Source organism: Schistocerca serialis, chromosome 2, assembly GCF_023864345.2.
Source record: "Schistocerca serialis cubense isolate TAMUIC-IGC-003099 chromosome 2, iqSchSeri2.2, whole genome shotgun sequence".
NCBI lineage: Eukaryota > Metazoa > Arthropoda > Insecta > Orthoptera > Acrididae > Schistocerca > Schistocerca serialis.
In genome coordinates this window covers 617,092,925-617,116,799 of record NC_064639.1, presented here as the reverse complement: position 1 = coordinate 617,116,799, position 23,875 = coordinate 617,092,925, and the positions used below count along the sequence as shown (strand labels likewise).

At 37.8% G+C, this 23,875-nt stretch overlaps 1 protein-coding gene across 1 annotated transcript in view; it reads left to right on the top strand.

The window, feature by feature from the left end:
* LOC126456281 (X-linked interleukin-1 receptor accessory protein-like 2) overlaps positions 1-23,875 on the top strand; it is a 138,582-nt gene that overhangs the window by 64,317 nt on the left and 50,390 nt on the right. The window contains exons 2-4 of the mRNA XM_050092032.1: positions 3,015-3,196; positions 12,927-13,028; positions 13,212-13,317. Of these exons, the coding sequence (XP_049947989.1) occupies positions 3,015-3,196; positions 12,927-13,028; positions 13,212-13,317 (390 nt within the window). The remainder of the gene's footprint in view (positions 1-3,014; positions 3,197-12,926; positions 13,029-13,211; positions 13,318-23,875) is intronic.

Here is a 23,875-nt window from a genome sequence, read left to right as displayed (position 1 = left end):
CATCCATTAGGACTGATAACTCTACACAAGCAACACTGCTCTCAGTTGTTAAGTGAAGGGCGTCAGCCTCTGTGGTGTCAGTAATTGCACAGAATTGACACCCGCTGCTTTAATTTTTCTGATGTCTTACTAGATATGTTTGCTTGGGGTCCAAAGATCAAAATTAACAGCTAGTGTTCCATGACCAGGTGAATTTTATTCTGTCTAACAGAAATTAATTGATACTATAATTATCAGGAATTAATTGATACTATAAATTATAGTGAGTGCCTCCCTTTCTATTTAGATATAGTTCACTTACACTGTTGTTATTGTATTAGATGCTTAGGCAGTTATTTATTCCACTCTATCAGGACCATGGGTGACAGCATGGTGCCTATTTAAAATTGTCTGCAATAAATGAGGCCAGGCCGAGAGAAGAGGTCAAACACCTTTTAAGCTTCAATAACGCTAATTAACAAGTGACAAACCAGTGATATTCGACTCCCTTTTCCTGAATCTGATTGAAATGATATGTTATCTGCATGTAATTCAGTATATTTTCCTGTCATAATTTATATCTTTCCCAAGAAGCATTAGAATTCCAAATCACCATACCTAAGCTACTCTAAATATTTTTTAAGTATTGCAAAAGAACTCACAATGCCAAAAGGTTTACCAGTAGTTCTTCTGGACAGAGTTTCAGGTAAACTATACATTATATTGAGCATTGATAGTTCATTTAAAATAGCCAAACTCCTGAATTCTTTTTGATTGTGACTTGAGTGTCACTCAGTGACTAGGTATGATCAGTGTAACTGCATCTGACACCTATAAACAATCTGGTTCCGCTTTAACTATTTCCTTCATAGTAAAGTTACAGATATAACCCAGAAAAAGAATGGGAGCGTCATTGAGTTTTAATGATATGAGTGCTTCAGTGTTTTGTGCATATAAATCAGTGTTTTCCTTGCATAAAACAACCAAATCACTGGATGAAATACTAACTCCAGATTGTATTAACTAAATCTTATATTTGAAACCCAGAGCCTACAGTCCAAAGTGAAACTGTTAATTGACATAGATGAAGGCACTGTAAAAAGAAACTGTATTTGTCTACATCCATGTTTGTAAATATCATTACCATTTAGTTGTGACCAAAAATGGTGAGTTGACACACCAGTATGTTTCAGCATTAATTTGGATACAGAAGCTCCTTTATCCACAACTAAGATTTGCACAACTGGGTCACAAGGTATCAAGTGACAACCTACTAAGTTGCATAGTGAACCAATTATCTCCTAGAAGATAACAGAAAAGCAGGCTGAACATGAGTGTCAGATATGTTGTTAACATTGGAAAACAGCAGCAACCATACGACATATGTGTTTCAAGTTTCATTTTAATTGTCAAATGCTTGAAACCCTGTTGCTTATAACGATGGCATAGATACCAACACTGTTGGTAGAGCATTGTCCCACTTTGCTATGCAGTGCAGGAAGTTGCTCTGCTGTTTCTGTAGCACATTTACCTTTCACTAAATTTGATGTTGTTGCTGTCGCATTATCAGCTACTGCTGCCACAATTCAATAAAGTCTGCAGTATTGAAGGCACTAATAACATTGTAGTCTGATACTAAACTAGGCAGACCACTGGTGTGTATCTTGTAACAAATATAGAAAGAAAGATCAACACTATTTCAGTAGCTGGAAATGGAGTAGAGAGTAATTGCCATGATTACAAATAATATGAGCCCAAACCAGTACCAATGAATGAAAACCAGAATCATCTTGTAGAACATCACGCACTCCAGCAGAGCTCCAAAATCAAAAGCCCATCTCCAGAAAGTGAAATAATAGCTTTATTTGAGAGTTGGTATAACTTTGGTATCAATAAAAAATACTAAGTGCTCAGTTTGCTCACTGTGCTGGATATTTATTTCCAATAGAAAGTCAATGTGATGTGTCTGTTGTACCCATAGTCTTATGGCTGCTGGAGGGAGAACTATGAGCTATACAAATAATACCACCACCACTCTCTGGGTCCAGTTCGTCTTGCTGAAGTGATGGGATGTAAGACATGTAATGTTATATACCACTGTGTATTCTATCAAAGATGATAACAGTATTTTATTTTCATTTTGTCCCACATTGATCTGAAAATGGCTAGTTAAATTAACGGACACTGGTAATTGGTAAAAAAATTACTTATGATCCTGATGGATGATAAGTATTCTGTTCTATGATTGCTACTGTTACTCTATTTATTGTCATAAAAGAAGATTCAGTTGGTAGAGAAATGTAATTAACTTTGTCCATTAGCATGGTATTGCTGCCTCAGTTCTTGTTGTTGTAAGCAGTCTCAAGTAATACATAGCTAATAATGTTCATTCATTTTATGGTAAATTATTAGTTTTATGGTTTTCTTAATATGATTTGTTTATGTAATAGAAGAGAATTGTGCTGCTGAAAATCAATTTCCTAAGAAAATGAAAAGTTGGAAATCCAAAAGACTAATTTATATTCTGCTGAATCCCTCAAAATCAATGGACATCATACAGACAACAGAATAGGTAAAAAATTATATGTGTCCTGTGTTTAAACATAATTTTATAGATATTTTATTTTTTTATTCTTTCCTTTTATGTTCTTATTTGATATTGAACAGAAAAATGTTGTAGAGTCACTGTAGTAAAGTATTTGCCACAATATTAAAATAGATGTATGACCCACTGTAGGTAACAAGTGCGAAGGCTATTTGATAGACCCAATAAATGACAAAAAAATGTACATTTTGTGGCAGAGAAGAGTACTGCTAAATTATTCAGGTTAGTCATGAGTATGGGCAGCAGATGTACCATTTATAAATCTGAAATGAAGCAGACAAAGACAGAGCTTTGAGGCTCCAGGAAGTTCAGTTTTAGGTATTCCAGCAGACTTTGCTTTCATTAGGGACCTCTATGACCACACAGACATAAAAAGTGCTGTGTAGTAATATTTTTGTTGTAGACTTATAGAAACTGTTTCTTTGACCAGGTATAAGGATGGTGAACCTCTTTCACCCAAGCATTCAACATTTAGTATTTCTGCAGTTGATCAAAATCAGACAATTGAATCAACATATGTTCAGGATGCTGATAAGGGAAACTACACATGTGTTGTCACAAATAGCACACAACCTGAACCAAAAACATTCACCATCAATTTAGTAACCAAATGTAAGTAAATATTGTTTGTTTTATTCATAATTTTGTACTTTACAATGAGTTTTTAATGGGCTAGTGAACATGGTAATCACTTAGTTACTGTAAGTTCTTATGTATTAATTTTCATCTATGTGTGTGGGTAATCATGAAGGAAAACATGAATGAAAAGCTGTCAGAACACTACAGATGATTCAGAAACAGTGATCACATAAGAAATAAATGTGAAATAACAGTAACAATATTATGAAAAGGATAGTTGCTACTCACCCTATAGTGGAGACGCTGAGTCACAGATAGGCACAACAAAAAGACTGTCACAAATAAAGCTTTCAGCCATTAAGGCTCCGTCAACAATAGATGTAGACACACACACACACACACACACACACACACACACATAAACACAACTCACACACACAACTGCAGTCTCAGGTAACTGAAACCACACTGCGAGCAGCAGCACCAGTGCATGATGGGAGTGATGACTGGGTAGGGGTAAGGAGGAGGCTGGGGCGGAGAGGGGGAGGGATAGTATGGAGGGGGTGACAGACAGTGAAGTGCTGTAGGTTATTGACAGAGGGCAGGGGAGAGGTGGTGAGTGGGGGAAGTGGGGGCAGTAGTGGAAAAGGAGATAAGTAAAAAGACTGAGTGTAATGGTGGAATTTCTCATGAGAAATGTCCTGCCTATTATCCTTACCACCACTCCCACAGTGGTGTTCTGCCATCCATCAAACCTACACAATATGATCATCCATCCTTACACAGCCCCTGCTCCCAACCCCTTACCTCATGGCTCATACCCCTGTAATATACCTAGATGCAAGCCCTGTCCCATACATCCTCCCACCACCACCTGCTCCAGTCTGGTCATGAACATCACCTATCCCACCAAATGCAGAGCTACCTGTGAAACCAGTCATGTGATCTACAAGCTAAGCTGCAACCACTGAGCTGCATTCTATGTGGACATGATAACCAACAAGTTCATTGTTCGCGTGAATGGCCACTGACAAACTGTGGCCAAGAAACAAATGGCCCACCCTGTTGCTGAACATGCTGCCAAACATGACATCCTTCATTTCAATGACTACTTCACAGCCTGTGCCATATGGATCTTTCCCACCAACAACAGCTTTTCTAAATACACAGGTGGGAACTTTCCCTGCAATACATCATACGTTCCTGTAACCCTCCTGGCCTCAACATCCGTTACTCACTGTCCTCACCCATCCAGCCTCTTCCCTGTTTCCTTTCCAGCACTACACAGCCTCCACCATCACACTCAGTCTTTTTACTTCTCTTCTTTTCCACTACTCCCCCCCCCCCCCCCTCCTCACCTCTCCCCTGCCCTCTGTCTAACCGGCAGCACTTCACTGTCTGCCACCCCCCATCATACTATCCCTTCCCCTCACCACCCCAGCCTCCTTACCCAGGCCCAGTCACCATTCCCATCATGCACTGGTGCTGCTGCTCACAGTGTGGTTTCTATTGCCTGAAAATGCAGTTGTGTGTGTGAGTTGGGTTTGCGTGAGTGTGTGTGTATGTGTGTGTGTCTACATCTATTGCTGACAAAGGCCGTAATGGTCGAAAGCTTTATTTGTGACATTCTTTTTTTTGTGCCTATGTGCGACTCAGCATCTTCTCTATACGATGAGTAGCAACTTTCCTTTTCACAATATTGTTACATTCCATCCTGGATTTTCCATTGTTTGAAAAAACAGTAAAAGAGTTTTAGCTTAAAACACTGTGTGAACACTGTCCATAGCCAATAAATAAACCTACAGCTGCAATAAATTATAGCAATCTGATTCATAAGAGAGTGCAGAATATCATAGGGGACCTTCCTGGCAGATTAAAACTGTGTGCCCGACCGAGACTCGAACTCAGGACCTTTGCCTTTCCCGAGTTCGAGTCTCGGTCGGGCACACAGTTTTAATCTGCCAGGAAGTTTCATATCAGCGCACACTCTGCTGCAGAGTGAAAATCTCATTCTGGAATCATAGGGGACGTTATATTACGAAGTCTGTTCAAAAAATTCTGGAACATTCATAATTTTCTGCTAATGGTGTGTTGAAGCAAAATTCAGTTGGCATCCATGCACATGGCTGTGTTGAATATGTAACTGCCAGAAGTTTCATTGTTGTATGTCTGTTAGTTATTGTTCAGTGCAGTACTGAGTAGAACGTTGTGTTGCAGAGTTTGTGAATTTTGAGATGACAGAGTTAGAGGAGCAAGACATCTGCATTAAATTTTGTATGAAACTTAAGAAAAGCTTTACAGACACACCAAATGATGCAGGAAACCTACAGTGATGAGTGCTTAAGGCATACTTGGTGTTACAAATGGTTCACACAGTTTAAAAGTGGCTAGATGGAAGTTAGGAATGACCCTCGCTCTCAGCGCCTATTGATATTCATGTCAGGAATGTCAATGAAATTGTGCATGCCAATCAAAACTGACTGTCAGACAGGTTGCAGAAGAATGAAACATTTCTGTTGGATCATGTCATCAAATCCTGACACAGCATATTGGAATGCGTCATGTTGCTGCCAAGTTCATCCCACAGCTCATGATTCAAGACCAGAAAGACCTTCGCCTTGTAACCTGTGAACAGCTTTTGGATTGTGCAAATGAGAACAAGATGTTCCTTAATAGAATCATTACTGGTGATGAGACGTTGGTCTTATGGTTGTGATGTTAAGGCAAACATTCAACTTTGTTGGCGTGTGACTATTGCACGAAAGACGATGTCACTGTGTTGCCTCATCCACTGTACTCTCCAGACCTGGCCCCTGCAGACTCTCTTTTATTTCCAGTGTTGAAAAGCCCATTCAAAGGACAAAGATTTTCAAAAATAGACGAGATAAAAGAAAATTTGCAGACGGCATTTTGTATGATCTAGCAAGAGCTGTACCAAGACTGGCTTCCAGTAGTGGAAACAGCATTGGGAGCAGTGTATCAGTTGTGGAGGAGAGTATTTCAAAAGAGACCATGCACAATAAATAAAAGGTAAGTGTAGAAAAAATGTTGTGGGCAAGGTTCCAGAATTTTTTCAATAGACCTCGTGTACTAGCTGCACCCTGCCATGTTACCCACAGTTAAACATTTATTCATAAAAAATGGCTGGGTCTGTATTTATTCCAATCTTCTATTAGACCATCTCCTCCTTCCTCCTCCCTCTATCCATCTTCTCCCCCCCCCCCTCTTGCTGTTCATCTATTCCACCCTCCTCTCCCATCCAGCTCCTTCTCCTCCCTTTCACTATCCATTTCCACATCACCTTCTCTCTGTCCATCTCCTACTCTCCCTATCTCTGTCCATCTCCTGCTGACCCCCTATCTGTGTCCATCTCATGCTTCCCGTCTCTGTCTGTCCATGTCCTCCTCACCCTTCACTTTCCACGATGTCACCCCCACCCCAATAGGAAGCTATTGGTTCTCACGCCCACAGTATTACTCTCCAGACAGTAACAAACAGTCTACTAAATTTCGTTGAAATCATCCTAGGGGTTTAGGATGAGCCTTTTATCTGTGGTTTGTCCACATACATCTCACATCTCAAATATATCCCACTTGTATTCAACATACGAGGGCCGTTCAGAAAGTAACCTCCGGTTGATTTAAAAAAATACACCAAGTTAAATAAAAATATTTTAATATATACATCTTACAACTACGTCTTTGCACTATTTTTCTACATAGTCTCCATAGCGATTGAGGCACTTATCGTATCTCTTCACAAGCTTTGAAATTCCTTCTGCATAAAAATCACCCGCTTGTGCCTGGAGCCAGCCTGTGACCGCATCTTTGAGCTCTTCGTCGTCATCAAACTGCTGTGACCCGAGCCATTTCTTCAAATGCATGAAGAGGTGATAATCACTTGGCGCCAGGTCTGGGCTGTAAGGTGGATGGTTGATAATGTCCCACTTGAAGGACTCAAGAAGGGCCGTTGTTCTGCGAGCAGAGTGAGGACGGGCGTTATCGTGCAAAAAAACGATACCGGAAGTCAGCATACCACGGCGTTTGTTCTGCATAGCCCATCATAACTTTTTTATTGTTTCACAGTACACATCTTGATTAATGGTCGTACCACGTTCCATGAATTCAACCAACAACACCCCTTTGGCATCCCAAAACACCGTTGCCATCAGTTTTCTGGCAGAAAAATCTTGCGAGGCTTTTCTTGGTTTGGTAGGCGAATTTGAATGTGCCCACATCTTTGATTGTTCTTTTGTCTCAGGGTTCATGTACTTAATCCAGGTTTCGTCACCGGTCACGATTCTGTTTAACAATGGTTCTCCTTCGTCCTCATAACATGACAGAAAGTCTAATGCAGAGGCCATTCTTTGAGTTTTGTGGTGGTCGGTAAGAATTTTGGGCACCCATCGTGCACAGAACTTACGGTAACCCAATCTTGCCGCCCGCATCTCGTGGTCGTGCGGTAGCGTTCTCGCTTCCCACGCCCGGGTTCCCGGGTTCGATTCCCGGCGGGGTCAGGGATTTTCTCTGCCTCGTGATGGCTGGGTGTTGTGTGATGTCCTTAGGTTAGTTAGGTTTAAGTAGTTCTAAGTTCTAGGGGACTGATGACCATAGATGTTAAGTCCCATAGTGCTCAGAGCCATTTTGAACCCAATCTTGCTGTCACTATCTCGTACAAGAGAGTCTTAGAAATCTGTGGAAAACCAGTAGACAACTCCGACATTGAGAAACGTCGATTTTCACGAACTTTTGCATCAACTGTCTGAACGAGTTCGTCAGTCACCAATGATGGTCTACCACTCCTCTCTTCATCATGAACGTTTTCTCGTCCACTTTTAAATAAACGTACCCATTCACGGACAACTCCTTCACTCATAACTCTTGGTCCGTACATGGCACAAAGCTCACGATGAATAGCTGCTGCAGAATATCCTTTGGCTGTAAAAAACCTTATGACAGCACGCACTTCACATTTGGCGGGGTTTTCTATTGCAGCACACATTTCAAACTGCCACAAAAACTAAACTAGCGCAGGTACGACATTCACTCGACCACGGCTTGATGCCGACTGACCTGTTGAGTGCGTGAATGCACAGATGGCGTCGCTACTCCCCCCACAACCCGCACTGTGACCAATCGGAGGTTACTTTCTGAACCGCCCTCGTATTTCACACATATTTGTAAACATATTTAAACTGTTTCTCTGACGAATTTCTCCATGCATTGCCATTTTTATGCAACTCAATGTTTATGATACTGTTATCTCCAGAATTATGTGTTGTACAATGATATAATCCTGCAGGTAAATCCTGTGGTATATATGGCTACTGTCTGTGAACTGTGTTATGAATAGAGTTAAAAGTGTAGAAGTAATAAATTAAAATGTGATGTATGATGTGGCAGTTTTTCATGTATCTCAGTATTTGACATCATATCTCCTGATCTTACTGTCATAGAATGATATTTTTGTGGGAACATTCTACGCTATACGTGGGTACTGTCTGTGAAATGTATTGCAAATAGAGTTAGCAGTAAAACAGTAATAAAGTTAAACATCATACATGATGCAGTTTTTCACACATCTTAGTGTTTGACATCATATCTCCTGAAATATGTGTCCTACAATGATATAATTTTGGTGGTACATTCAATAGTACATGTGAATACCATCTGCAAAATGTGCCATGAATACAGTTAGTAGTAATGAGATAATAAATTAAAATATCTTGTTTCTTGCATCAGTTTCACTGCATGAACAGTGAAAATGTAGTAAGCGATAAACTTTTTTCCTTTCATGATTTTGTGGGGGTTGTCAGCGAGTATAAAGTTTGGTGATTGGCACATTGTGGGCTACACTTATTTTTCACACCCACCCCTACCCCTTTGATAGGTAGGTGTAGATAACATAGACTATGTGTGATTCTGGGTATAAGCTATCTCCATTCCAATTTCATAAAAATCCATCCAGCCATTTCAGTGTCAGCGTGAAAGAGTAACAAACATTCTAACACACACACACACACACACACACACACACACACACACACACACACACACACTCTCACACACACACACTGACACGCTTTTTCATTTATACTATATATAACAAAATAGATTAGTACAAAATAAAACAATTTCTCAATACGAGATTCAAACCAATTGAATCATTAACCACTGAATATGGAACCAGGATTCAGCATATGAGATTAGAAGAAAAATAAAAGAGGTAGAATTATAATGAAACAGAAGCAGAAGATTGGGCAATGCTAATAGATGTAAAAAGGTAACATATGGAACACAGAGGGTGTTTTCTCAAATCCCTCACGAGAAAAGATGGGGAAAAAAAACAGTGACAATACTCAGGCTCTCAATTTAACAGCCAATGTTAATATTTCTGGTTAATTAATAACCAAGCAAACATTAAAGTAAAGGACTCAAATTTTTTTGGAATTCAGTATTCCTTCTCCTGCAAATATTATGAGAACTATCATAAATGAGATACAAATTTTCAAAGAGTTAGACTCAGATGGGAAAGTCACTGAGTAGTCTGCTCAGAAGAAACAACAGGACAAAGTAAGAAAAAAAGTAACAATCAAATAGTTAGTTCATCCTTCTATGACTTGTCTTCCTTAGGTTGGAGTCCTGTGGGAATCTACTGTCACAGTCATTAAAAACTCTTTCTTCTACATCTTGCCTTCAGTTCTTACATCTTCTTGTCTTCTTATGTCTTCAGCTATCAAGTTGGTTGATTGGCAGCAGCTTGAAATGCTTTTTTATCCTCAGTCTTCCTCTTCAAAGCAGTATATAGGGGGTGCAACTGGTATCCCCCGTGATCTGGTTGATGTATTTCAGTCTTGATCCACCTCTTTTGTTCTTCCCCTCTACTGTACTTTCATTGCTTAGCAGATGCCCAATGCATGTGTACCTTCCATATTCAATATGTCCAAACATATCGCTTCTCTTCCTCCACTCTGTGGAGTGCTTCTTCATTTGATACCTCGTATACCCACGTGATCTTTACCATTTCTCTGTAGCACCATATCTCATAGGCTTTTATTTGCTGTTTTTCTGCTTCTCTGGGTGACCTTGTTTTGCTTCCATGCAACAGCACACTCCAGACAAACATCTTTACAAGGTCTGTGCTGAGATATTTGTCTGCACAGCTGAATATGAAAAGGTTTCTTCTCTTGATAAAAGCAGCCTTTGTCTTGTAGATTCAACTTGTAATACCCTTCTTTGATTTTCCATCTGATGTAATTTTACTCCCTGGATAGGCAAAGGATTCAACAGTCTCCAGTGACTCACTGTTAACTGAGCATTGAGCAACAGTTTTTTTGTCTACTCACCACTAATATTTTTGTTTTAGCTTTATTAATTTTTCATGTTATGGGAAGATCTTAGGGCAGTTTCCACCTGTGCTAGCTTCACTTATAATTGTTCTGCATATTCACTAAACACCCTGATATAATTAACAAATCACAACATGTCTACTTCCTTACTGCAGTTTGTGCAATACTGTGCCCCAGTTTATTTGACCACCACATTCACAGATATGTTTTGCACGCCAGGTACAGCCCTGGCCTTACTTTGGGAGGTGTTTTTCAACAGAAGAGTTGCTGAGATTTATACAGCCAAGCCTCCTGCAGCTGCCACAGTGTCTGGGGACACAAGCTGTGCCAATATGTGTCACAGAGGTCATGTCGTGCTGCAGTCACATGGCCATGTTCTCACCTGACACCATGCCTGTGTTTTCCTGCTGGTAGATACTTGGGGCATTACTCAGCCCCTCAATGGCCAGATCAGCTCTAGACTCCAGACCAATCTCCAGATGGCCTCGAGCCTGTACTTTGTATCACCATACCAGCTGCTGCTACCCATCAGACAGTGCTGTCTCATGCCTTCACCAGCATCACAACCACTGGATGCCCATCAGCTGCTCTGGAAGGCCGTGCTTCACTAGACCTGCCTCCTGACTTCCCATGAGCTCACAGCCTCATAGGACTGTGTCCCTGCACACCCATGGTACCTACCTGCTCATCCCCACTACCAACAATCATGGACTTCCTCACAGGGGGCACTCATTATTCATCATCATAGAATGACTTTCTGTTGTATTCAAATACCCCATCCCTAGAAGCTGAACTTAGTTTAGTTAATGGTTAATAAAGTAACAGCTATTATTCCAACATAAGCATATCAATCACTGCCTCAGTACATCACTCGGCCAAGGGTACTTTGCTTACAAAAGAGCTGCCTTACCAGCACTTCCCATGCCAATGGTGAACAACTGACATGCTTGCCCGAGTGAGATAACTGTTTTAGTCTTTTGTGCCAACTTGAGAAAGAGACTCGCCATGCAGTGATGGTATTCTGGACATGATGCTGTTGAGCCTGTACTGCATGCTTAGGCTGAACAATGATTGCTAGCACCTGCAAACCTCGCTGAGCGCTAGTGGTAGAACATTAGAATTTTTTTCATACTGACCAATTTGGGATTGATGTTTTCACACCACCCCCAGCAGTTTCAAATGATCAGTAGGCTATGGCAGTTTCAAAGGATTGGTAGTCTACTTCCTCATTACAGAATTCTAAGTAATGATTTCGTTATAATGGATAGTGTGCCGCTTGTTGCCTGATTGCTGTAGTCTACCACATGGGTGCCCACAAGATTACTTTTCTTGTATTTTCTGGGTATGGAATTGCTTTGTATGATTTTCAACATCTACGATTTCTTACTTGCCATTCACTGAAACTTTCAGTTCCGTGAGGCTACAGCATGCTATAAGAATTATTTCCATTGTGTCCATTTTTACTGATATGTAATTATATTTCAGTGATGTTCACCTGCCAATTTTTATGTGACTGTATCTCATTCTAATTAAGGAACTGAAAAATCAATAGCACTTTCTGTGTCCTGTTCACTTTTCTTCCCGCTACTGCCCGTACATACTAGTCCACCTTAGGGTTATGTGTGCAAGGATAGTGAGGAAAGCATTTCCTAAACATCTTTTTTGTATGCAGATGATCTGAGTTTCACTGGCCATATCAAACAGATAACTGAAATTTCTGATGACACTGGTATTATTATTACAGATGTTAGGCAGACTGGCTGTTTCTTATCAGCATATATGTCACTATTGTAGGTAGTATGCTAGTTCTTTCTTTAAAACAAAAACAAATATTCTTCATTAAAAAGACAGTATCCATCAGCTTTCATATAACTCATCAAAAGGAGTATAATTACCAGTTCTTGCAAATAAGACAAGTTTAAATATATTATCTCCCAAATCTGAAGGACAGATTATCATATTTGTGTTTTATGCAGTGGAGTACAAATATACAACAATGTACTAAAAATAAAACTGGGAAAAACTGATACCCTGTTCAAAAAGAAACTGAATGTATGGACAACAATTTTTACTTGGGAAATTAATTTCTACTAAATGAAGAAACATATGATGTAAAATTAGTAGCTGTGTCACCCAATCTTGTACTTCATATGACCATACAGTTTTTATATGCATATTATTGGAGGCTAGGTGGAGTGCCTCATGAGGCATCTGCAAGCAAACAGAGCTTGTACAGTAGTTGTTAATGTTGGTGGTGGTGGTGGTGCTGGTGTTCAGAGCCTACAGTTGTTCAGGTTTGACTGTTTAGGCAATATATTTGAATGTTAGTTACTGACTGCATTGTTACTATTAATATTACCATTTTAAATGTTGCTGTGTAGCACTAAATTGTACTTTAACTTTCTTGTGGCTTAGATATGAACTGTACCTCAAGACGCCCCGTGATAACGCACTATCCAACCAATCAATATGCCCTGCCAGGAGAGTCTGCCCAGTTTTACTGTGAAGCCCTGGTTGGTGAGTAAATTATCTATATATATTTACTATAACCAGGAAATTCATCTGCCTCTTTCTGTGTAAAGCTTTTGTTTGTGTACTGTGAGAACGAGATTTTCTTTTAGTTGGATAAATTATATTTTCTTTTATCACATTTAATTGCTATGACAGTATACTATTTTCGTTTCCCTTTTTTATTTCTAGGGTGTGGAGAAGTAGCAAAAACAGCTCATGTGTACTGGGCACCAGCTGATCAGCCACTTCACTTTGTTAAGAGTGCGAGAGATGTAGTGATTTCAGATGTTCAGAGGTATGTCTCCATTTTGTTTATGGGGTGACACAAATGTAGTACAAGGCTCAGTCAGATATTACAGCATGTAGACCAATTGTTTGAAGGCTTCACAAACATGGATCATGTAGTGATAGTGGATGGAGTACATAGCAGTTAGATAAGAATGCTATGTATGTTTTCAGTACTGACCTCATGTAAATGACTTCTGAGACCTTGAGACATATTAAGTTGGAATTACTCCATCTGTTATGATTTTAAATCCTGATAACAACTATTTTTTCTCTCTGGTCTCTGTCCTACCTGGAAACAGTTACATAATTTATATGTGGCATATGCGTGAAAGTTTCAAAATGTTATCTAGGTTGAATTTTCTTAAAGTGATGCTGATCAAAAGGTAAGGATAATTGAACTTTTTAGATCAGTATGAGTTAGCAAATATCACGTTAGCTACTACATATTTATGGACTTGGTGACACCACTCATTATGAAGACTAGCATTCTGAGATACTGATATCAGTAATAGTTCAAATTCTGTGAAACTAATTCACTTATGAAATAATTAATGGTCATGTGCAGAAGTAGTTAGATTTTCCATTGCAAATTTTGCCTCTGTGCTTGTTAGAGTCTGAGTTTTTCTGTTATATTTTTGTTGATCTAATTTTTGTGCACAAGGTGACATACTTTATTAATTGATGAAGCCACTAACTAAGAACTTTGCATAATTTACCATAATTTTCAATATGGCTCTTGTAAATAGGATACTCCCAGTACCAATGCATAACATGCTTCCACAAACTTCCTAAATTCCTGGACCACAAACCAAATTTTTATCAATACTTATAGACCATCTTGAGTAGCAAAAGCCTACCTAGCAGTTCCTGGAATGATGACATAGTTACCAAAATAACAGTTTGTGCCTACACCAGTCTTTAAATAGTCAGACCTCACCCAAAATGGTCAGTCTGCATCCAGCAAGTAACTGTGTAAAATTTATGTGAAAGTCAGCACTTGACTGTGAACGTGCTGACACCTCTGTAAGTGTCGCAGTCAAGTGAGTAAACAAGCAAACATTTGTGTCATGCCTGCTCCCAGAAATCACAAAAGTGATAACTGTGTGCAACCTGTCCACAAGAATAAGTGTACAGTGGAACCTAACATAGCAAGCACAATTTGCTCCAGAATCTTCTCTAATGTATTCCATGCAGAAAAAGTACTACAAGTTTTATCTTATTCATGCAACTTATTCAAAGAAAATTATACATACAGTATTGTGTACTTCATTATTCATCTACATCTACATCCACATCTACATGGTTACTCTGCAATTCACACTTAAGTGCCTGGCAGAGGGTTCATCAAACCATTTTCATACTACTTCTCTACCATTCCACTCTCGATTGGCACGTGGGAAAAAGGAACACCTAAATCTTTCCGTTCAAGCTTTGGTTTCTCTTATTTTATTATGATGATCATTTCTCCCTACATAGGTGGGTGTCAACAAAATATTTGCACATTCAGAAGAGAAAGTTAGTGATTGAAATTTCGTAAATAGATCTCGCCGCAAAGAAAACTGCCTTTGTTTCAGTGACTGCCACCTCATCTCACGTATCATATGAGTGACACTTTCACCCCTGTTGTGCGATAACATGAAACGAGCTGAACTTCTTTCCACTTTTTCGATGTCATCCGTCAATCCTACCTGGTAAGGATCCCATACCACGCAGCAATATTCCAGCAGAGGATGGACAAGTGTAATGTAGGCTGTCTCTTTAGTGGGTTTGTCGCACCTTCTAAGTGTTCTGCCAACAAAGTGCACTCTTTGTTTCGCCTTCCCCATAATATTATCTATGTGGTCTTTCCAATTTAAGTTGCTCGTAATTGTAATTCCTAGGTATTTAGTCGAATTGACAGCCCTTAGGTTTGTGCGATTTATCGTACACCCAAAATTTATCAGATTTCTTTTAGTACCCATCTGGATGACCTCGCACTTTTCTTTGTTTAGCGATAATTGCCACTTTTTGCACCATACAGAAATTCTCTCTAGATCATTTTGTAATTGCAATTGATCGTCTGATGATTTTACTAGACGGTAAATTACAGCGTCATCTGCGTGCTAAAAGAGTTACTTTTGTGGGTTATATTATATTATATATTCATTTAATGTGACTGCAAAGAAATAAAAATACATCTAGAACCTTGCTTGTCTACTTTCTTTGTCTATTCTGATAAAAATAGTGCTCTGTCAAGGTAATAGGGGCCCCATTATCCTAATATGCCCAGGGCCTCCAACAGGTTAAAGACAGCCCTGCATAGAACTATCAACAGAGTAAACAGTTCGAGCTATAGTTGCAACAGTGAGGAACCACACAACTGTCCCATCTCCATGTAAGAGCTGTATTTAACATTGTCTACCATATGTGACATGGTACCTTGTCACAGTAAAATGCATTACACCATGCTGTGCCACTTCATCGGAGCAGAAAAAAACCTCTTTGCTCTGTTCCCAAATTCATGAAAGATTATGTGTTATAACTCTGCTCAAAATTGGTGGCGGACTGTACATGCCTTTGTGGTTATCATAGTGCCTCAAAGGAATGATAAAATGCAATTTTGTTTGTTTCTGTCTTTGAGATAGTAAGCAACACCTTAATCACTGCCAGTGTGAACCCAGGAGACATTACTCATTATAACATCACTCTACTGTTGGCAACAGTACAGAAGATATCACCTGTTAGGTATTTTCTTTAATACTGAAAGGACCTGTTATTTCCAATTTGAGGGACTGTATCTTCTGGTAGTTCTATCAGCTGATTTTGTAGAGACATCTTCCCTTCTTTATAAGATCCTTTCTGTTTGAATGAAAAATTCTCAGTTTAATGCCAGACTGTTGAGTTCAGCATGGACAATATTCCAACAGCAGAATAAATTTTATCATTGGGAATTCTCGTAGACTGATGTGATGAGGCTTGAACAGTCTCTCATTATACTTGCAAAAATTTCGCAATCCTGACTGCATACATTTTGAAAACATGACTTTAATTTTAAACTGAACATGTTTTGCAGAATTTGTAAATGAATTTGATACTATTTGTACCTATGGACTCTTAAGTGAATGACTTTCTTTAGGGACATTATTACTGGTCTACCATCATTTATCTTTGATATGTTAAAATTTTAAAAATTTACATATTTTTCTTAAATAAAAATGTACACCAATCAAACTTGCATGTGAAATTTTGTACATCTAAACTTGCAAATAATTTGAAATTTGCAAATTGTAGTGGGTACAATGAGAAATCTCTAGGTATATTACCACTGTTTACAATTTAAAGGCAATTTTATGGGCCCAATGATAAATCAGTCTCATTACAATTCAGTCTCTCTGTTCTTTTCATTAGCTGGTATTTATTTCCTCCTCATAATCTCTCTTTTACTATTTGTAAAATGATCCCTACCTCTATTTACTTATTGGGAACTTTTCTTGCATTTCTACATCCTGCATCTCTGTCCTCATTCTCCATATTCTATGAAGGCTTCCAGCCTTTTCACATTACTTCATCCTCCTTGCTTTGCCACAATACTCAGCTCAAAGATGAACAAGTGTTTAAAAGCCCAGCTGTCATCTTTTCCTTTTTGTGCAAATACATCACTCTTCCCTTTCTCTTAAAGATGAATTATAACATGCTATGCAGTCATTAATTACATTATACTATGGTTTTTCTTAAATGCAGGGAAAAAGACAAGGACAGGAAAAAGGAGAAAAGGACAAGGAAAGAAAAAAGTTAGTTAGATTTGCTTTAGAGAACCAGCATTTGAAGCTGACTGCAGAACAATTCTATTGCCACCAAGATACATTTCTAACAAGGAGCACAAAGTTAAGATGAGAGAAATTGGGGCCCGTATGGAGGCATGCAGACAGTTGTTATTCCCTTGCTCTATTTGTGAGTGGAGCAGGAAAGGAAATGAGCAGTAATGGTACATGATATCCTCTGTCATGCACCGTACAGTGGCTTCTGGAGTATGTATGTAGATGTAGGTATTTCAAATCAGGAGAATTCACTTGAGAATACTTTATATTTGTGAGCTCTGGGTCTCCCAGTTCAAAATCTAGGAAAATGTGTTTTCTACTGTTAATGTGTCTATCAATAGAATTTTGCCCCATGAAGATAAGTACTAGCCAGCCATATTGCCTCCGTAAGTTACATGGTACTTATTTTAAGAGCCATTGGAACATAAATGGAAAATTAATCAGAATACTTTTTATGGTTCCTTTTAAATTGAGGACCATTTTTTCAAAACTGAACATCTACAAAATTTTCACTTTTGAGTTATATATGAATTCACATATTTTTAAAACAAGAGGAATTGATTTGCACTTGTGAAATTTAATGAAACCTAACATGTACTGCATTAAACACATATGAAATATTGCAAATTTTTACAATATTTGACATCTATTGAAAGAGAAATTTTCCAAAACTTAACGCCTACATAACTTTCTGTTTTGCATCCATTCTAAAGCAAAATTTATCATGCTTTTCCATGTTTATAATTCTTCTATTGACAACAATGTGTGTGACAGTTCAACAATGGCAAAATATTGCTATTGGGTGATTTTCTTGCTTAACAAAGGCACAAGTTTAGAATTTGCTTGTTCTTCAAAGACTAAACACCAAACACAAGTATAAATTTTATATGTTAATACAGAAAAATTAAGTTACTTTCTTTATTAAAATTTTATAAACCTCAATGATTATGCTACTTGGGGGTCTGTGCATTTCAGTGTGGTCTAAAGCAGAGTGACTGATATATTATTTTTGTCTAGTAATTATTTTATATGGATTCAGAATCTACAAGTGAAGTAGATTGTTCATCTCTCATTCAAAAAGTACCTATTGGGTGTAAGAGGAGGAGGAGTTGATGACAAACCAAGCAGATGAAAGAGAAGTATTCGTTACACTCATCAACCTGATTTAGCCTGTACTCATGGTCTGATAGGCATAAAAGAAGCCCCAAACAGTGTTGTTGTCTGACAGCAATGCTTTTGCAAAATGACATGTCAGAATCTCAGCACAGGAACTACTTTAATGATAAAATAAAGTAAGATATATTTCTTCTGAAATGTATTAAGATTGCTGAACCTTAAAGATGAACTGTTCCAGATGATAAGGCAAAACACAAAAGATATATTACCTTAAGCTATTTAATAGCAAAAATAATTGGAGAGGAGATTCAAGTTTTTGCTGCCACATTTAGGAAGTTTGTGTGGGTACTAGATGCCAGAATAAGAAAGGAAGCTTGAAAATACCTCCTTGGTGAAATGCTGAAAGAAGAAAGAGGGGGAAGAAGAACAACTAAAAGAGATGAGGAGATGACAGAAGCCATTACAATATATTTTGTAAAATACCACTGATGGGAGAGTCATTACTCAAGAAGGCAATGCTCATGGTCCTACTTGAGTCCAGCATTAAATACAAAGAAAATGTGGAATTGGTTCTGTACAGATCATATCAAAGCAGGTCACCTAAAGTGCTTGTATTGTATTTGTATTTTTATTGATCCAGGCAATCATAGTATTGTACAGCTGTACATATGATATTGGATAGGTCAAGAGAGCTATTTACAGTAATTTTTACAAATTGATGTTTACATTATTTTGTAGCAAGGAAATTATCTTTCTTCAACAAAACAGTTAATACAAATCAAAGAGATGTAAGGTTTTACATACGATATTGGATAGGGCAAGGGAACATATTTGCAGGTAATATTTAATAAATTGTTTTTACATTATTTTGCAATGAGGAAGTTAGCTATCTTTAACAAAACAGTAAAAGCAAATGTTGTATGGTAAAATACAAACAGCCAATACAAATGTAATAGTAAAGTAGTCCAGTGTATTTCATAGACATGCACAGTATATAATTTTCAGACCTAATTGAACATTTATCATGTTTTTTACATTTTTAACCCCTTTCAAAAAAATGATCAACTGCATAAAAGCAATGGTCCAAGAGATATTTTTTTAACTTATGTGTGAAGGCTCTTGGGTTCTTTGTTGCTTTGATTTCATTGGGTAAATTATTATACATTTTTATCCCAACATTTAAAACACTTTTTTGGTAGCAGGTAGTTCTGGACTGAATCATATGTAGGTCAGATTGCTGCCTTGTTGCATAGTTATGAATATCTCCATTGAATTTTAGTGTGCAGTCATTGTTTAACAGGTATGACTTGACAAATGAGACGATATTATAAATGTAAGCAGAGGGCAGTGTCATAATGCCATTTGTTTTGAAATGTTGTCTGCATGATTCATTATGTCTTAGATTACATATTATGCGTATTGCCATTTTTTGCATTTTGAAAATATATCTACCTCCAGGTGAGTTCCCCCAAAATATGATTCCATACTGTAATGTAGAATGGAAGTAAGCATAATATACATGTATGAGAACAGATTTTGTGACTGATTTTTTGAGTATCCTTAAAATGTAACACACAGTTGAGAGCTTTTTTGAGATATAATTTGTGTGTGTCTCCCACTTAAGATTTTCTGCAAGCCATATGCCAAGAAACTTGACAGAGTCCACACACATAAGCTCTTGGTTATTTAGAATCACATCAGGCATTTCTTGTTTTTGGGATGAGAGTCTGAAGTTGATGTAGGTTGTTTTCTGTATGTTTATAATCAGTTTGTTCTCGTTGAACCATTTGCTGAGTGACGACATAAGCGGTTTAATTTTTTGGTTGTGGTCCTCTGTATCAGTACCCGTTATTAGAATAGTTGTGTCATCGGCAAATAGTGTGGTATGTCCTGTAGCAAGCTTTGTGCTTATATCATCAATGTATAGCAGAAACAGTATGGGTCCCAGGATTGAGCCTTGTGGCACACCATATCTAATAGGCATTGTGTCAGAGGAGTGGACAGTAGATTGATGGGTGGTTGTATTCTTTTTTTCAAAATTAATTTCAACTTTTTGAAATCTGTTTGACAGGTAAGATTCTAACCATTTGTTTGCAATTCCTCTTATACCTTTATTTGCTAACTTCTTAAGGAGTATGGTATGGTCAATTACATCAAACGCTTTGGATAAATTTAAAAAGATACCAGTAGTGATTTCCTTATTATCCAGTGCTTTTAAGGTTTCGTTGAGATATTCATAAATAGCTGTGGTAGTTGTCTTTTGCTTTCTAAAACCATGCTGGTGTTTTGTCAATAAGGATAGTTTATTAGTAAAGTCTTCCAATCTGGTGTAAAATAATTTTTCAAATATTTTTGAGAATGAGCTGAGTTGTGCTATGGGCCGGTAATTGGCTACATCATTTTTAGAGCCCTTTTTGTGAAGTGGGGTAATTTTAGAAGTCTTTAGTAGGTCAGGGAAAACTCCGTTTGTAAAGGATGCATTTATTATGTGGGTTAGGGGTTCTACAATGGATTCTCCACATTTCTTAACAATTAAATCAGGAATATTGTCACTACCACTGGAGTACTTATTCTTTAGTCCTTTTATAACTGTAAGTACTTCAGGATTGGAGACTTTGTGAAGAAACATTGATGCCTGTACCGGTGCGGTTTCTATTAGTGTTTGGTGTTGAGCATTTGGTCTGTGGCAGTTGTTCTTTATCAGGTTTTCTGCTATTTTGCTAAAATAGTCATTAAAACCATTTACTATTTTTTGGGGATCTGATGTGACTTCATCATTTAGGTTTAGTTTTAATGTTTTGTTTATAACATGCTGCTTACTGTTTGTTTCATTTTTTACAACCATCCACAAGCCTTTCATTTTATTGTTAGATTCCTTTATAAATTTATCATTGTATAATTTTTTTGCTTGTTGGATAACTTTCCTATAGATTGCAAAATAGGTCTTACAATATGACCTAAACTGATCATCGACGTCATGGTGTTTCATGTGATTTTTTTTAAGTCACGCTTTTTTTGGCTGGAAATCCTTATCCCTTTTGTTACCCATGAGTTTGTGTGTTTGTTTCCGATTTTCCTGGATTTCAGTGGAAATGCAGTATTGAAGTGTTGGAGAAATGTTTCATGGAAGGAATTAAATATGTAGTTTACATCATTTTCTTTATAGACCTCTGCCCAGTTTTCAGCCCTTAACAGATAGTTAAAAAGCCTTATATTATCATCATTAAATTGCCTTTGCATTTTAGTTATTGTGGGATATTGTCCTATGTAATTTAAATTCGCTGTTAGTATTTGGGCTTCATGGTCACTGTAACCTGTGCTGATGACTTCGATTGAGTGGTGCAGTTTGTCTGTGTTTATGAAAATCTGATCTAGAGCTGTTCTTGAATTTTTTGTGATCCTGGTTGGTGTGTTTACAGTTGGGGATAGGTTGAATGAATTTGTAATATTCAACAATTCGTCTTTGTTTTTTCCAGGTGTGAGGAAGTCAATATTAAAGTCTCCACTTATTGATAGATTTTTGTTTAGTGAGTGAATTTTTGTGAGTAGTGCTTCGAGGGAGTGTTTGAAGGTTTGGATGTTTCCATCAGGGGCTCTATATATATTCAGTATCAATAGGTTATAGTCTGTTAAGATAATCAAGGAGAATTCAAAGTCTGTTTCTATTTGCATATTATTGTACTTTGTGAGGCTTTGTATCTTAAATATTTTTTGACATAGATTGCTGTACCACCTCCCTTACTTTTGTTCCGACAAGAATAACCAGCTAGAGTAAATTTGCCAAGTGGGGTTTTTTTTAATTTTGTCTTCTGTTAACCAGTGTTCAGTAATACAGAGAACATCTAAGTGTGGCTTTGTTTTTAGGAAGAGATCTATTTCTAGTAACTTATTAAACATTGACTGCACATTATGGTGTAATATTTTAAAGGATAATAGTGACTGTTTTCCAATGGAATGATTTTTGACACCACTCACCGGGTTTTCTTGTAGTTTTGGTTCATGAAAATTTTGCTCTGCACCTGTTTTCCTTTGGTTTGCTGCTAGCAGGGAGCTACTGGTGTTCTTGCCCATAAAAAATCCTGGCTGTGGACTGGAGGTCTGCGTTTTCGTGTTGCAGATCTTGTCACAGTTTCCAGTGGTGCTGATTTGGAGTGTGGCTGCACATTTTTTGCTGTTTCCACTTGGATGTCGTGGGCTGACTGATTTGTGGCACTTGATGAGATATTTGCATAGGATGTTGTTGGTGACTTAGTGCTGACTGTGGATACCTTCTTCTTTTCTAAAACTGTTTCTGGTGTTTTTCTTGATGACCCTGACTGCATATTCACTTTTGTTGTTGTTACTGATGGCTCTTCAGCTCCTGGTGTTGCTGTTGGTTCAGCTGTAGTATTGCTCATTCTTCTGAGTTTGTCCACCAAACTAGCTTCATTGGACCACGAATATGTTTGATGTCCTGGTGTAACACGTTTTATGGCACTTCTTGTTACCAGTGGACTTTTGATGGCATTCAGCAGATTAACACACAGTTTCTTTTTCCCATTTTTATGTAAGTGAAGCCCATGCCTGGTGAAGTCTTTCCGTTGGAGGAAGCTATTTACATCTAAAACTCTGATGTGTTCACTGTAAGATGCCTTCTGCATCAAGTAACTGTTCATTTGGTAGATTTTGCAGTTTTCATTTGGCATGTCATATCTGTACGGTATTGTGCATAGAATTAGTTGTGTGTGCCTAGTTTTTGCTTCCTTTCCAATTACATAAATATCTTTTACAAATGTTTTTAACGTATCTTTTTGCAATCCTAATTCTGACATGTGCTCTGTTTGTGCAGAAATCATGTTAAAAATTAAAACTGCCAAAGAACCAGATAAAAAAATTACATAAGAACACATTACAGGCCTCACAATTCCATGAAATTCTTAAACTAAAAGAAACAGATACCTTCAGCGGATGTTTTCATTGCCAGCAGAACCAATCCCTTCCAAACTGTCTATTTGGGAAACATTTGATTCATGACATACCTGGTTATATAATTGTACCATAATGGAAGTAAATGGAGAAAAGCAAGACACTTGCCATTATACACTGCTCAAAACACAAATGTTACATGAAGCCAATCTAACTGCTTCTATTTTATGACTTTTTAATAAATTTGGAAAAGAGACATCAAAAAGTGAAAAATCAGAAGCTGACATTAAGAATTTTGTCAGATTCAAGCGGTTCACAAAATAAAAATTCAGTGATGATGGCTATGCTCCTTTGATTTTGTGAAGCCTCAAATGTTTTCACCTGCATTACTTTCCAATCAGGGGCACAGTTATAGGCCTCATGATGTGGTATTCAGTGCAGCTGAGAAGCAATTGAGACAACTAGAGAATATCACAATCCCTTCACAGTCCCATGATGTGCTAAATGTGTCAGTTGAGTGGTAGGTCTACTTGAGAGAGACTGGAAAGTTCAAAATATGAAATCCATGAGTAACAGTCATTAGAAATGTTACTATTCAAAATAAGCAAAGCAAATGTTCTCGTGTACCAGAAGCCTGGAAAAAATTGTGTTGTATGCAAAGCAAAAAATGTATATTATGGATCTCCAATCTTGGTTGGACTTCAGAGATATCAACAATGCTCCATTGCCAAGATTAAAAAATAGAGT